The 14,440-nt window shown below is 37.7% G+C and overlaps 1 protein-coding gene across 25 annotated transcripts in view; it reads right to left on the bottom strand.

Moving 5' to 3' along the window:
- LOC129770377 (small conductance calcium-activated potassium channel protein) overlaps positions 1–14,440 on the bottom strand; it is a 691,836-nt gene that overhangs the window by 235,118 nt on the left and 442,278 nt on the right. For 12 of the 25 annotated variants that reach the window (XM_055773189.1, XM_055773178.1, XM_055773179.1 and 9 more), the window contains exon 3: positions 13,582–13,766. The exons of the other annotated variants lie outside the window; for them this stretch is intronic. In XM_055773189.1, the coding sequence (XP_055629164.1) occupies positions 13,582–13,638 (57 nt within the window). In that variant the 5' untranslated portion in view covers positions 13,639–13,766. The remainder of the gene's footprint in view (positions 1–13,581; positions 13,767–14,440) is intronic. 25 annotated transcript variants of the gene reach the window in all.

Below are 14,440 nucleotides of genomic sequence, written 5' to 3'. Positions count from 1 at the left end.
AAGTGAGCTTTATTCACGAAGATTTACCTGCGACATTGCTCTTAGTTCCTAGTTAAGATTCGAATACCGAATAATACACCATGCTTTTATTTTGAGTGATATGTAGGACGCAATTGCCATGGTTATTCATATGACATCGTTCATCAATCAAAACTTTGACCCTCATGTTTCGAGGAGCACTTCATTTAACAGATGAGGAAACTCGAATGACTCGAATTTTTTCCAATAGTTGCAATGTATGTTTGCAAAAAATATATCATTTCCTCGCATCCATCATCGTACTCTACCAGATTGTATAGGAAATCAGTGATAAAACGTCTACTGAAAGAAACTAGACCCTCGAGCAGGCATCCAGCGTTTGTTAACTGAAATAAATAGAGCCATAAAGTTTCGCAAGTTTCGCTATTTTTTTTCTCGCTATCGCCTCCCCCACTGTTAGCACAATGTTCACCGGAGTCGAAAATCAAAATTTCGTTTATCGTGCGGAAAGGTATTCTCGCGAATTCCAGCTTCTGCTCCGTGTGTAGTGCTGCGCCTTCGTAATAGAGCCGTGGGAAGGTTGAGAGAGCTTACATCGATAACAGTTCCTGCGGCGTGGGTGTCAGGAAGCCAGGGAGGAATCATTTCGTTCATTCCATTCCCGGTCGAAGTTCGTACACAGCTGGGTCGGAAGTGGTGTGTGATTGGGTCGAATAATCCTTCTCTTTGACAGGGCCCGTATATGTGGGGGGTGGGTTAGGTTGTATAGAGAGGCATAAATCACAGAAATGGAAGCCTTTGCGATTGTGATTTTTAACCGTCGTTTTTCGTTCTCTTGTGCTCAATCATTGTGAAAACTCGGCACATTTCGTTTCACAATGGCTTTCGAGACGTTTGATTTCAGTTGCAATAAAAGTACAACTGTGTTTTGCAGCACATAGTCTAAGGGTTGTATACGGCTATGATTCCCTTATTCGATGAGAATTTAGCAAGTGACCTTAGAGAACGATTAAGAAAATTTAAAGCGGATGAAAACTATTTCCCAGAGATTCAATTTCTCGCTCTCCATTTAAAAAAAAATATATAAAAATATGAACGCTGCCAAGTTAGTTTCGAGAGCCACTTCTCTTCGCTTATAATTATCCGGATACAAGCCTCGAAACATTGAATACCACGAGATGAGCATTCCCACATAAGTATCGCAAGTGAGAATAGCTTAATTAAAACAGAAGCACATTTCCGTTCCAAGCGTTTTACGAAGCAGCAGAACACAACCTAATTTCGGGCAAATATTTAACCACGAAAAAAACTCCGCTGTTGCTGTTTCGAATGGGATGGGAGCTTTTTTCCACACATTTCCACCACACACACACACACTCTACATATGTTACAGTTTTTACAACAACGATTGCATGCACTCGGTGACTGTGGATGGAATGAACAATTTTCGCTGCAGTTGGTGCGCTCAAATGCACGAGATGCTCGACTCAAGTTTTGTTTCCATCTCCCCAGTCCACGATAGCGATGTAATATTCTCGTTATGATTTCGACATTCGCCAACCATTTCGTCGTGGAAAATGTTGATGCTGACTTTGATTACATCTTTGTTCGATAGCAGGCTTCTCAGTAAAGTAACATCCTTCAGCAATTTTGTTTCCATTTTGAAGCATGAAAATTAATCTCAATCTCAATGTGAAAAATACGTGGTAAGCTTTGTGGGTCCGATGACTTAATAAATATGTGATATTAATCTATCCACTCCCGGGCTTGTGGTTAATAGAGTCTGTGTCGGAGGATTCTCTCAATTTCCTTCTCCATACACTATCGTTACATGGTACCGATAAGACTTTAATACCACAGAGGTCAGAGATTATCACTCGTGTAAAATTCAACACTTCCGTTCGAACATGACACTGTACGAAGAAAATTAAACCATAATGTTTTTCCTACATGCACAATCTATCGCAAAAACTTCCTAAACATGTGCTCTCATCCGTTGGTACGTCGCACTGATGACAATCCATATCCAAGAATTTAGCTCTTGCTCTATGCAAATGCTGAAATCCCCTCGACCCAAGGGTCGTCAACACTCGAAGCATGCATAGTGACATGATTTAGGCTTATATTGCATTTGTGTGCCTTCAGTTGGCAATTTGCCGGGCTGGAATGTTCGCTCTTTGAATGTCGTTGCACTGAAGGCCAATAGAAACTCATGGCACCAGAGAATATCTCCGTCAGTACCTTATCTCGGCGGCTCGCAAAATTTGCTTCTGGTCCAAGACAAGTCGAGCAGCCGAGAACGAGGCATCTGCCGAGAGGCATTGCAATGATAACGACCGGATAACCCCAAAAAGCATGGCACTGATTGTCACTTCTGCCGCTCGCATGAGCCGACGATACATCCGGCAGTTGATAGAATGGTCGCAATCACCGACTCTTGTGGATTGGCTCCGATGGTCGCCATACACCGGCAGTATCCCAGAACCGGATGTGAACTTCTCACCTCTCGTGGGAGTGGCCTCCTTTACGACACAGGAGAAGTTTTATTATGTGATAATTGTCGACGAACATAATTTTGTTTTTATTTTCTAGTTTTTAAATTTTGCAAACGTAGCAAGGTGTCATTCGCATTCCGGATAGCACACACATAGAGTCTGCACTGCACTCTGTCAGTTGCATTCTAGTGGATAAAGCAGAGAGTTTTTTTGTTGGTTTTTGTAAATGAACAGCTACCGGAAATCGGCACTGTGTTTTCCTTACGTATTACAACATATGAATTATCTTCTCGCAGTGCAATTCTCAATGAAGTACTTCTCCAGTTATTCAAACGTTCATCGATCAGGAAGAATAGAAATGCAATGAGTATAGGCAATCGTGCTAGTCAATGATAGAATCCTACCATGCAAGTTTTACATTTGTAACATGCTTTAAAAAAATAAGAAAAATAATTTTCTTTGGGAGCGGTTTTCGATGTAATTTTCTACATCATTTCTATAAGGTTTTTGTTGCTTGCAACCGATTCAGAGACGATAAGTGTGAGTCATATTTATTGAGCCGAGTTCCTAGTGGATATCTCAGATGAAGAAAACGGTAAGAAAGGATTCATTTTCCTTCTCAATTTGATATTATCCGCATCAGCTTATCATCGGCCAGTACGGCATACCCTCGATCGGGGCAATTTGCTCGCTATCGGCCGGATAACATTCTCACCAGAGAAATAGCTTGTATGTGAGGGATGCCAGATGATTTTCTCAAATATCTCTGCACGAAACGAATAAATGTCTTTAAATGTAATCATAATGAACAAAAATGAGCAAACCATCACGATATTTCTAAATCATGTTCGATAAATCACACAAACAATTGTTTGAAATGACCTCAATATATTTTCACAAAATTAAATGTTTAAAAATTAAAATAGAATGTAGGAAAAATAGAGCGCGGACTGGAGAATTAATGCACGAATACTGGGAGAACGCTCACGGGAGAAACGATTTCTTCTCTTCACTGGTAGGCATGAAGTGAATAGATTGATGGAATCTCTCATTCATACAAGCTGTTTCTCTGAGCTTCATAGTCTCTGAGAGAAATAGCTTATGAGCATATTATATTTCTGCTGGGCCATTTAACACCTATGATTGGAAAATATAGAATTTGGGCGCCTTACAAAATAAAATTCGTAGCACTTTTGCTATTCAATATCTAAAATACTGAACGATTACAGATGACTGATGGTTAACTAATCTACGTATTGACATAGTTGTTACTTCAATTTTTAGAGTACAGTCAAGATAAATCCATTCTCGCTTAGGGTGTGCGTATTACACACTTCTCCAATATAAAGTAAATTAAGAACGAAAAGGTAATGTCCCACTGGAACGTTTCATGTCGCAAATGAAGGTTGAATGATGGGGCTAATAGAGTTCGTTATTGGTTCCTTTAAAGAAAATTACATTAGTCTTTTTTCAAAAAACTACTGATACTGAATAAACCTAGTCTCTTCTTTCTCGATGTTTTTATCCATTACACATACACACATCGAAGCGAAAAAATGTAGGAATGATTTTTTTTTCTGATTAAAAACATTGAAACTTGTAGCTTCAAAATTGTGTTTATCCAGACGATAAAAATCACATCTCTGATTTTTGGACATGTTATGTAAAAGACCTGAGCTTTCAAGAAAAAAAAAATTTAAAAAAATTAGCGCCGTCTATCCCAAAGCCATGTAAACTATAAAAAAAAAAGCAAATACAATCAATAATTACGAAACAAAATTAAATTTTCTGCATGTACAATACGTGCAAAGAAGTTTAGTTAATTGGCTTCAATTTGATATGCCGATCATCTAAATCGGTCAAGTAGTTCCAAAGTTATAAATTTTTGAAAAAATTTCATTTTTGGAAAATAGGAGGAAATAATGTTTCGGGCCAGCCTAATGAAAAAAAAATGAAAAAAGCGGGTCTAATATTGTGCGATAAGGAACAAAACTACCAATTCTAACGAAAATCTAAGAACCACTATATCGGATTGGCACCGAATGGCTGTACAGAGATGTTTGTAATCTCAAAATTGGTGAACTTATTTTAGAACAAACTACCTCCGATGTTGGATAAAATTCGCTTTTTTCAACTTTATTCGATCCACATGACGTCATTTGAAAGCAACCATTGGTCATTCGTCAAAAAAGTCTTGATTTTGATAAGTAACAGTAAAATTAAGGGCGTAAGGGTTTGTTTCTCTAGTCAAATGTTATTTGACTTTGCCACCTGCACAATACAGTCCTGGTATCTCCTAATGATACTTTAGCGTATTACAATATTGACATGTCATGTGCTCCTGTGGGCGAGTGGTTAGCATCACACCTAACATGCCGGGGGTACGGGTTCGATTCCTGTTCTGGTCAGTGGAATTTTTCGTCAAAAAAATTTCCTCCGACTTGCACTGTGGTCACGCGTATTCTAGAGCTTGCCACTCAGAATGCATTCAAGACATGTTATTTGGCATAGAAATCTCAACTAAGTACTAATAAAAAATGCCGCATGTAATACTACGTTGAGACGGCGAAGTTCCCATAGGAACGTTCGTGCCATTTAAGAAGATGTCGTATTCTCGAACTCAAACAACACAGAAACAGATATCGAACATTCACCGCAAACTCACATTGAATTAATACGTCGATTTTCTATAATCCCACCGGGATCACTGTAATTTTCTCTTCAATCCTCTTTAAAGGAATAAAAAAGAATTTTTTTATCTGTATTATAGTGACTTTGAACTCATTTGGCTGGTTCGTCACTTTAACTTCCATTTTTGGAAGAATGTCGGGAGTGAGAATTGAACTTTAGCGTGAGAGGCATGGATGTTACCACTACGCCAGATCGCCTCCACACATATAATAATTAGGCGAATGAGCACGGTCCGAAACACAGATCAAATGTTTTGATGTCAGTCCCGTTTTTGCAGCGAGTTTTGCACCGTGTTTTGCGCCGTACTTGCCCCGTATTTCTAAACCAGTTTCACAGCGCGCTTGAATCTGGTTTGTTTTCTCTGTTGAGTTACTTTTCTTCACACAAGCACATAAGGTTGGTATGAAGGCGCGCTGTTGTTCCCGTTGATTAGCACATTCGTGAACATTCGTGTACATTGGATTACGACGTTTGTTTTTTTTTTCTCAAGGGATGTTTTGAATCCGGGATAAGATTACATATTCTACATCAAAATCTATCAATACGATCAATGGCATGGACGAAATCACGAGCGATAAGTCTTCTTTTTAATACAGCGCGGACTCGATTATATATAGTCTCCGATTTCTTTTCACATATTTCACATTTATGTACATATAATAGCCACTTGAATTCCACCTTAACGTTCGAATGTTACATTTTTTCTTAAAACAAGTCATATTTGAAATGAAAAAAAAATGTTTTTATTCAAACTGTATAAACTGTATATAATCGAATCACATATAATCGAGTCTGTATATAATCGAGTCCGACCTGTATTTGGAAACAAATTTGATAATTCTATATTTTATGGAATTGACCGCAACGAAAATATTTTTCTTTAAATTGGAGCAATTCATGTATTCAAAATATTTTTTCTGTTATAATTTTCGCAGATATTGATACCTGAACTAGTATCTCGCAGTCAAAGTTCAGTAAAGAAGTATGCCTAAATCCATTAGTTTTTTCTTCATTTAAATTATTTCGACATATGTTTTAATAGTACCTCGATTAGCTTCATTTAAAACAATATTCAATTACGCCAAATCATTTCAGAAGTCGTCAGGAAAACCTTTTTGAATAGACACTTCGTTGTCTTAGCCGATATATGGAATGAAACGCGTCCTCTGAAAATTCTCTAAGCGATGACGGAAAAGATTTTATATTGCGTTGACAACTCGTCAAGTTAGTATACTGCCAACAACAGTCAAGTTAATATACTGCAGATGGACAGGGTACAATTAGAAGATTTCGAACTTCTGCCTATATGAATTGCCGGGATTTATAAATCGAATAATTTGTAGTCTCCGTTAATAGAAAAAGAAAAAGGTATTTTTTGATCAATTGTTTTTTGTTAGGTCTATTTACCAATAAACACAAAATATAATAAAGACTAAATTTAAATTGAATATAAACACAATTCAATTATTTCCTTTTGACGTAGGATTACGTCAAATATAAATTATAAAAGTAAATTATCTTTTCCATTTCAAATATGTTTTCTCTATATTAAAGTAGCATGTTTTTACTGATGAGAAAAATTGATAATTGTGTTCGGTACTAATAATTATCTTATATTAAATTGATGGGTTTTTTTTTCTTTATTTTATCCATAAATAACACAGGACGCATCTCGTATAGGGACACAGAGGGCGGTTTTCATCATATCTTATTCCACATCGGCATCTTCTATCTGATACGCACCATCCAACGACTGTTTACCATCCTTCTGGCATCATCACTCGGTAAACACTGGTGAAGTGAACGAACAATACGCAGCAATTAAACAAAACGGCCCTTTTCAGGGCCACCAAATCATTATCAAAGAGTGACAATGTTATTTTTCAAATATATCCAAAATCAACAGAGTCATTAGGCTATTTCTTTTTGTATGTTTCCATCTGTGATATAAGCACATTAACATATATAATGTACATCTATCGTTTACTTTGTTGCATCACTCATATCGTGAATATATTCACTCTCCAGTGAGTTAAATTCATACTTATGAAATAAACAGTTTCACTGGTAATTTTAAGCTTCATGCCTGTTTTATCATAATTTTTGAGTATCTAGATTATTGCGGATGAAGACACTATCAAGTGATAAACTGTCGTGGATACTTTTTAAATGACACAATATTATATTAGATGTATTTATATGTATTTTTTTGTTATTAAATTAGATGTTCATGCACTCTTTTTTTAAATTTTTCAAGACATAAAACTTACTGCTATTATGTTCAAAACATGTTCCATAGATAGGAAGCCACAAACTTGGTCACCTTTCAGGCAATAAACGGATTCCATGTTGGTAGTCTGTTTTGAAGCGATACAACTATCAAACCAAACTAATTTTCAATTTCTTCATGCGATAAGAATTGCTTTTCAGAAAGGGTTGACGCCATTGACCGGAGCAGAAATTAGTCTGAAAGAGCAATGTTTGAGGACTCTTACGGAGGAGGTAAAATCTCCCTGTTCCCTTTTTCTAGATTATTCTTGACAGATCCTGGAACATGTGTTGCGTTGCGTCTTGCGTTGTTATGCTGTAAAATTATTTTGTCGTTTGAGTTCTGCTATTTTGATCGTTTTTTCATCAGAGCTCTGTTCAAACATATTAATTATAGTCGGTACCGTTCAGCATAGGAAGATGCAGTCGGTAGATGCTCCAAATTGTGTCCCTTAATTTTTTTTCAATGGCGTTCCATGTTCTTCGGCATCCAAAACACATTATTTGCTTCTGAATCCACTTCCACTTTTGACAAATGAACAAACCACTTTTGACAAATGCTTATCGACGGAATATATTCTTTGTAAGCATCTACAAGCGAACGATGACTTTCAGATGTTCACACGTCAATCCAATAAATTGTACTACGTTTTCAAGCTGAAATACACGCTTTTCAGAGCACATGTATGCCAACTTCAATATAACACCAACAATACGACATTCGGCACATATTCTGAATCGGTTGAATCAAACCGAATGCATTTTCATCGTATAAAAATTGTACGATCGAGCCCCCCTTTCCCCGATGCTATAGTTATTGCGCCTAATTGAGTTATTCACATCGAAGTAAATAAAGCCGGGAAATATGAAGCCAAGTCCGCATTGCCGTAGACACAAAGATACAAAGGTTGGACTCTGTGTGTGTGTTGATGCTTAACAGGATATAAAAATATAGCACAGTTGACATTCCAAACTATGAAAAGGGAGTGGAGATGAGATAATTGGAAAACAATGAAGAATTCTGAATCAAAAGGGAAAACTAATTGTTTGATACTGTCATGTTATTTCATTCTCGGTCGATACAAAATGAACGAAAATCTCGTCTGTCACTGTTTTTCTTCCTGGTGTTTCCTATATTTTATTCAGTGCTTTAATTTACACGAGACTGTAGATATTGATGTAGTGGCTGTCAACATTTCAAACCTATCTATATCCGGCGATAGACCGCATCAATTGAGCGATTGGGCGAGAAATAGTGTGATGGCGTTGTATGATTTTATTTCTTTTTTTTTTGATTCTATAGGATACTATGAAGGTTTCATCAGCTGACTATTTATAGTCTGTACCGACAGTTTTTGATACCCTATCTAAAAGTGAGCCAGGGCTAGCGAGAATCGGTTCGATGAATTCGGATTACTGATCCTATTCAGTACGGGGATTTTTAATTAATTGTGAAGAGGGTCGGAGAAGAGTGATTGGCATTTTGACTAATATGTTAAACCCCACGCTTCTCGTGTGTGTGAAAATTTTCTGCGTCGGGTATCAATCAGACTAAAGATGTATCTATTTCGTGGAGTTTCTAGTTGCGAATAACACATCATGTTGTCATCTCATAGGAGATGGACTAAGCCCAAGCTTAGGCTTTCTACTTTTACCCTTTGATTCCGCCAATTTATTTCTGTCCCTCTCCTTCTCAATGTGATAATCAAATAAGATTCAATTTTGTCCATCATAATTTGCATGGTTTTCACCCCTCCATTCTCTGTTTTATTGGCAGTAGAATCGTCTCATATCGAACCCATTTTGTATCTTTTCCGTTTTACTAAAAAATTTACCCAGCGATTTTTGTTCTGATAGATTTGTTGATTGTCTATTTGTATGGCTATAATTTTATGATATTCCTACATAGGGGAAGTGGGAGCAAAGTGGTCACCCTAAGGAATATGCCCATTTCCGGCGCCCACATACCGCTTCAATTCCCGTTTCTCGAAGAATATTGTAGTTCAACTTATTGTTCTTCAAGATAACAAACGGCTTTTACTATAAAAATTCAAAATAGTACACTTTTCATCATTAGAAAAAATGGTGCAAAATTGAACTTTTTTTTTGCTTGGATGTAAAGTGGAGGCAAAGGTAAAGGTAAAGTGGGGGCAAAGTGGTCACCCGCACACATCAAACTAAATGGGCTAGATTTACGTGTTTTTTTCGTCCAAATTTGTTCAAATCATATTTGATATAGTAGCTACATGTATGAAATAAGCTTGGCGTATTCACCTTTAAGTCTCAATTTAACACATAACGTTCCGCATAATGCGTGTTGGTTTAGTTGGAGTGGCATATTCATCCAGGGTCAAAGCCACAAAAGGATCTTCTTCAAAAGCAGAATGTGATAAGGTATATCAGCTTTAGTAAACAGAACATTGTAAGTTTTTGTTCACCTATGACCACTTTGCCCCCAAACATCAAAATAATTTCTATGCTAATTAATCGCTGAGATTAAACAAAGGGGCTGATTCTGATGCGCGAATGAGAAGTGACAGCTCGCCAAAACTGTCTCACTCAATTTCCGAAGGCGACTGTGGTGAAATTTTTAGCTTGAATGAACTCTCATGAACACTCACTCAATTCTCGTTGGCGAGTGCAATGGAAAAACATGCCATTTTGTGACTTTTGAAGTCGTATCCTCATTTGTTATCGACTATTACCAGTAATGGTAGCCAAAAATAGGATTAAGCGTTTCCAATGGACTTGAACGATCTCTAATCATTCGCCGTTCCAAACGGGCAATCACTACTCCAGATTCAAAGATGTAGTCATCATCTACATTGTGAGTATTTTCGGACAGAAATAGGCAATTTCGAATGCAATCCATTTAAACTGTGCATTTTGAAATAATTTATATTTATTATTAACATGTAGTCAGTTCAAGTATTTGGTATGCTATTACTAATGACAAGAATATACATCTTCTGCAGCCGTTATAACGCGGTACAACATTAAATTGAAAGTTTACAATAGTTGACCCTAACTGATACGAGAAACTCAATTCAGCATACCGTTTCCTTTCTCCAAAAACACAAATCAGACTTTCTAAAATTACGAAAAGCTACTTAAGTAGTTAAAAACCGTATATGTTTAATCAACTTCTTCCATGTGTGAGGCATCCTCGGTGTCATCCACTAGTGGAGGAGCATCTTCATCAGTAGTTGCGGATGGAGTATCATCTGTGCTTATCCATTTCAAGACCCAGCTTGACCATAAGGTAGATGCGAGATGCGTGCTCATCGGGCTCATCCAGTGAGAATCCAAACGATAACAGCGCAGTTTCGGACAGTGGAATTACAAGATCGTTGACAGCTCTACCATTTTTATCGGCTCATTGTCTGTGAACAAAATTTAGCTTTTAAATTTATTTGAATGCGATAATAAATATATCTTACCTTGATGACTTTTATGTGAGGCGACAATACAATTAATGTTCACTGTAATGTTATAAAGAATAGTCAACCTTCCGATAAACTTTTAGCAATAATTACGCTAAAATCAGCACCGGACACTAGGTCAAAAAACGAATGCGGAATCAAAACACGGATACGAAATCAAAACAATTGAAATAACATACACTCATATTAATGCAAAGGGACTATGCAAAAACAGATTTGAAAATATATTTTTATTTGTTTTCTTATCCCAGTGATATTATTTTTCATCAATTATAATAAGAGGAAAACATTTATAAAGACGAACGAAATTATTTCCTGTACATATTTGTAACAAGGAATGAAATTTTTTAAAATAAAAGAAATATATATTCATGAAACACATTGAATATATAGAGCCTTTGCAAAAAACACAAGCTTTGACATATATTTCAATGAACACTGCACCATTTGTAATTCATTGAGTATTTTACTCCAAAATGAACCTCTCACGTCAGGGCAATCGCCTTCGGCGATACGGTGACCTGGGTCATGTGACTTTGAGGAGTTCATTGTTGTCACATTCCATTCGCGCTGGAGAATCAGGCCCAAAATATCTGTTCACCTCTACTAGAATATGTGAACAGTCGTCCAAACTGATGATTTGTCCAATATGTCAGATTGAATAAACTAAATTTCACGAGAAATTCCTTAGATACCATGCGCACAGAACTACGGCCGAATGGCTATCGAGAGAGTAATTTTTGTTTTTATTTGTATTTTGACATGCGACAGCTCTAATGAAGTACAGGGTGACTCAAAAGTCATTAAATTCTTCAAACATAAGGTGAATATTAATACGGCATCTATAGTCAATAGTTATACTACCAAACAAGCAGGTGACCACTTTGCTCCCCATGACCAATTTGCCCCCACTACCCCTATAGTATATTTATATTTAGGTACCTATTCCACCAAATTCCTTTTAAAAATCCTATTCAATTCGGACGAAAAAAGCGGCGATGCGATGGCGTGTTGAAATAGAATCCATACTTGACAGAACAATTTGAGAAGCAAAGTGCGGGATAGTAATTTTAAAGTGATTTTTGATGTATGTCTCTAGAATAAAATGCGCTTGAGAATTTCGGTCATGTGTCGGAAAGTACATAAATAAATTTTTCTGCAAATGTTAAAGGGTGTGTCACATCAAATTGCATCACGGAAAAAACGCTGTAGAAATTCGCTCAGTAGACCGATCCTTTTGAAAATTTTAGACAGTAAAATAAAAACTATTAAACAACTTTTGGCATTTTCTTTTTATTCATACTTCGAGCCCAAGCCCGTATGCTCGCACCTTCCTCTTTACCCCGTCTATAAGGTTCTGTACAACGTCAGGTTGTAGTTTTTTTTAACAGAAATCCATTTACTCTTGAAGTCCGCCCCCGATTTCACAACTTTTGGGTTCTTCCGGAGGGCCTGCTTCATAATCGCCCAATATTTCTCTATTGGGCGAAGCTCCGGCGCGTTGGGCGGGTTCATTTCCTTTGGCACGAGGGTGACCCCGTTGGCTTCGTACCACTCCAACACGTCCTTTGAATAGTGGCACGAAGTGAGATCCGGCCAGAAGATGGTCGGGCCCTCGTGCTGCTTCAATAGTTGTAGTAAGCGCTTCTGTAGGCACTCGTTAAGGTAAACCTGCCCGTTTACCGTGCCGGTCATCACGAAGGGGGCGCTCCGCTTTCCGCAAGAGCAGATCGCTTGCCACACCATGTACTTTTTGGCAAACTTGGATAGTTTCTGCTTGCGAATCTCCTCCGGAACGCTGAATTTGTCCTCTGCGGAGAAGAACAACAGGCCCGGCAGCTGACGAAAGTCCGCTTTGACGTAGGTTTCGTCGTCCATTACCAGGTAATGCGGCTTCGTCAGCATTTCGGTGTACAGCTTCCGGGCTCGCGTCTTCCCCACCATGTTTTGCCTTTCGTCGCGGTTAGGAGCCTTCTGAACCTTGTATGTACGCAGGTCCTCCCGCTGCTTGGTCCGCTGGACGAATGAACTTGACAAATTCAGCTTATTGGCGACATCCCGGACCGAACTTCTCGGATCACGTCTAAACTGCTTAACTACGCGCTTGTGATCTTTTTCACTGACGAAGCATCCATTTTTGCCGTTCTTCACCTTCCGGTCGATGGTTAGGTTCTCGAAGTATCGTTTTAGTACTCTGCTGACCGTGGATTGGACGATTCCCAGCATCTTACCGATGTCCCGATGTGACAACTCCGGATTCTCGAAATGAGTGTACAGGATTAATTCACGACGCTCTTTTTCGTTCGACGACATTTTTTCCAAATTTACGAAAAATTGACAGTGAAGCATGGCCAACGTGATCTATACACTCTTATCTGATTATAAGCGAAAGCTGAAGATATTATTCCTAAAAATTAAATTTCTACAGCGTTTTACAGCGTGACACACCCTTTACCTTGAACGTTCGAAGAGCTATTCGTTCGATTGCTATTGAATTGCAGTGATAAATATTGTACGAAGTTTACTTCAACTAAGACTCACACACATGATCTAGTTTGTGGGTCACTCACTTTCTAGCGATTGCTACCGCTACAGATTTGTTTTTGGGAAATACTTTTTGTTCTACACTTTATTAGGTATATCAAACTTTAGGATTCAATATTATCATTTTTGGATCATTTGTCACATTGTTGAAGTAAACTTACCTTGATGGTGGTACGTGATCTGGTGTATAGAATTTGAGTGCCATATTTAGAGGTCATATTTGTTCAATTTTCACAACTTATATCTTTCCGATTTTTTTTGGTACAAGCTTCATGCAGTTTAACAACAAAGCACCAGCAATTTGCACAAATAAATTACAAAGCCGTTGATTCGAAACATAATTAAACTGAAAAGAGGCAAAAATGATAACACATTTCAAAAAAGCACTGCAATTAAGATATAATTTTTCCAGCTCATCACACTTTCATTCTGCATCATGTGGTATTCTCATGGTTGATGGTAATTTCTTCATGCGGTCAACACTTGCTGTGAATGCGGGCTTCCCTACGTTGCATTTGTGGTCCAAATCACGCTGCTTCTGATTTCACTTTTTTTTTACTTTTTACCATGGCACCAATTTAAGACACAACATCTTTCCAGTAGCTGTGTTCACGATGCAAAAAAAAGTCTTTCTTTGCATGCATATATTTGCAGCTGAGATCACAGAATAACTAAAAGATGGAGGTTATGCACACAAAGGGTAGTCTGCTGTAGCTAATTATGTTTTAATTGAATATTTGCTTTTTGCTTCGGTTTTGTGGTTGTGAAACATCGTTTTAGATAGTGTGTCTCTTCGGAATCTCTAGCCGTCTGGTACGCCAATGAGGATGTTAAAGAACGAGATATTTTTCCATCAGCATCGGATACGTGAGAAGAAAAATACCGCATCAAAAGTGTGCAGTGGGAGGGATGTGGGTGATGGGGGTGCTACAACCAATGAGAATATTTTAGTTTAGATGTTCTGTGCGACTCTCTCGTATATTTAAGGAGGAAAACTATCATTGAGCAGGATTAATCTTC

The sequence above is a fragment of the Toxorhynchites rutilus genome, chromosome 2 (genome assembly GCF_029784135.1).
Source record: "Toxorhynchites rutilus septentrionalis strain SRP chromosome 2, ASM2978413v1, whole genome shotgun sequence".
Lineage (NCBI taxonomy): Eukaryota > Metazoa > Arthropoda > Insecta > Diptera > Culicidae > Toxorhynchites > Toxorhynchites rutilus.
The sequence above is the reverse complement of the archived record's forward strand: the minus strand, read 5'-3'. Positions and strand labels throughout refer to the sequence as shown.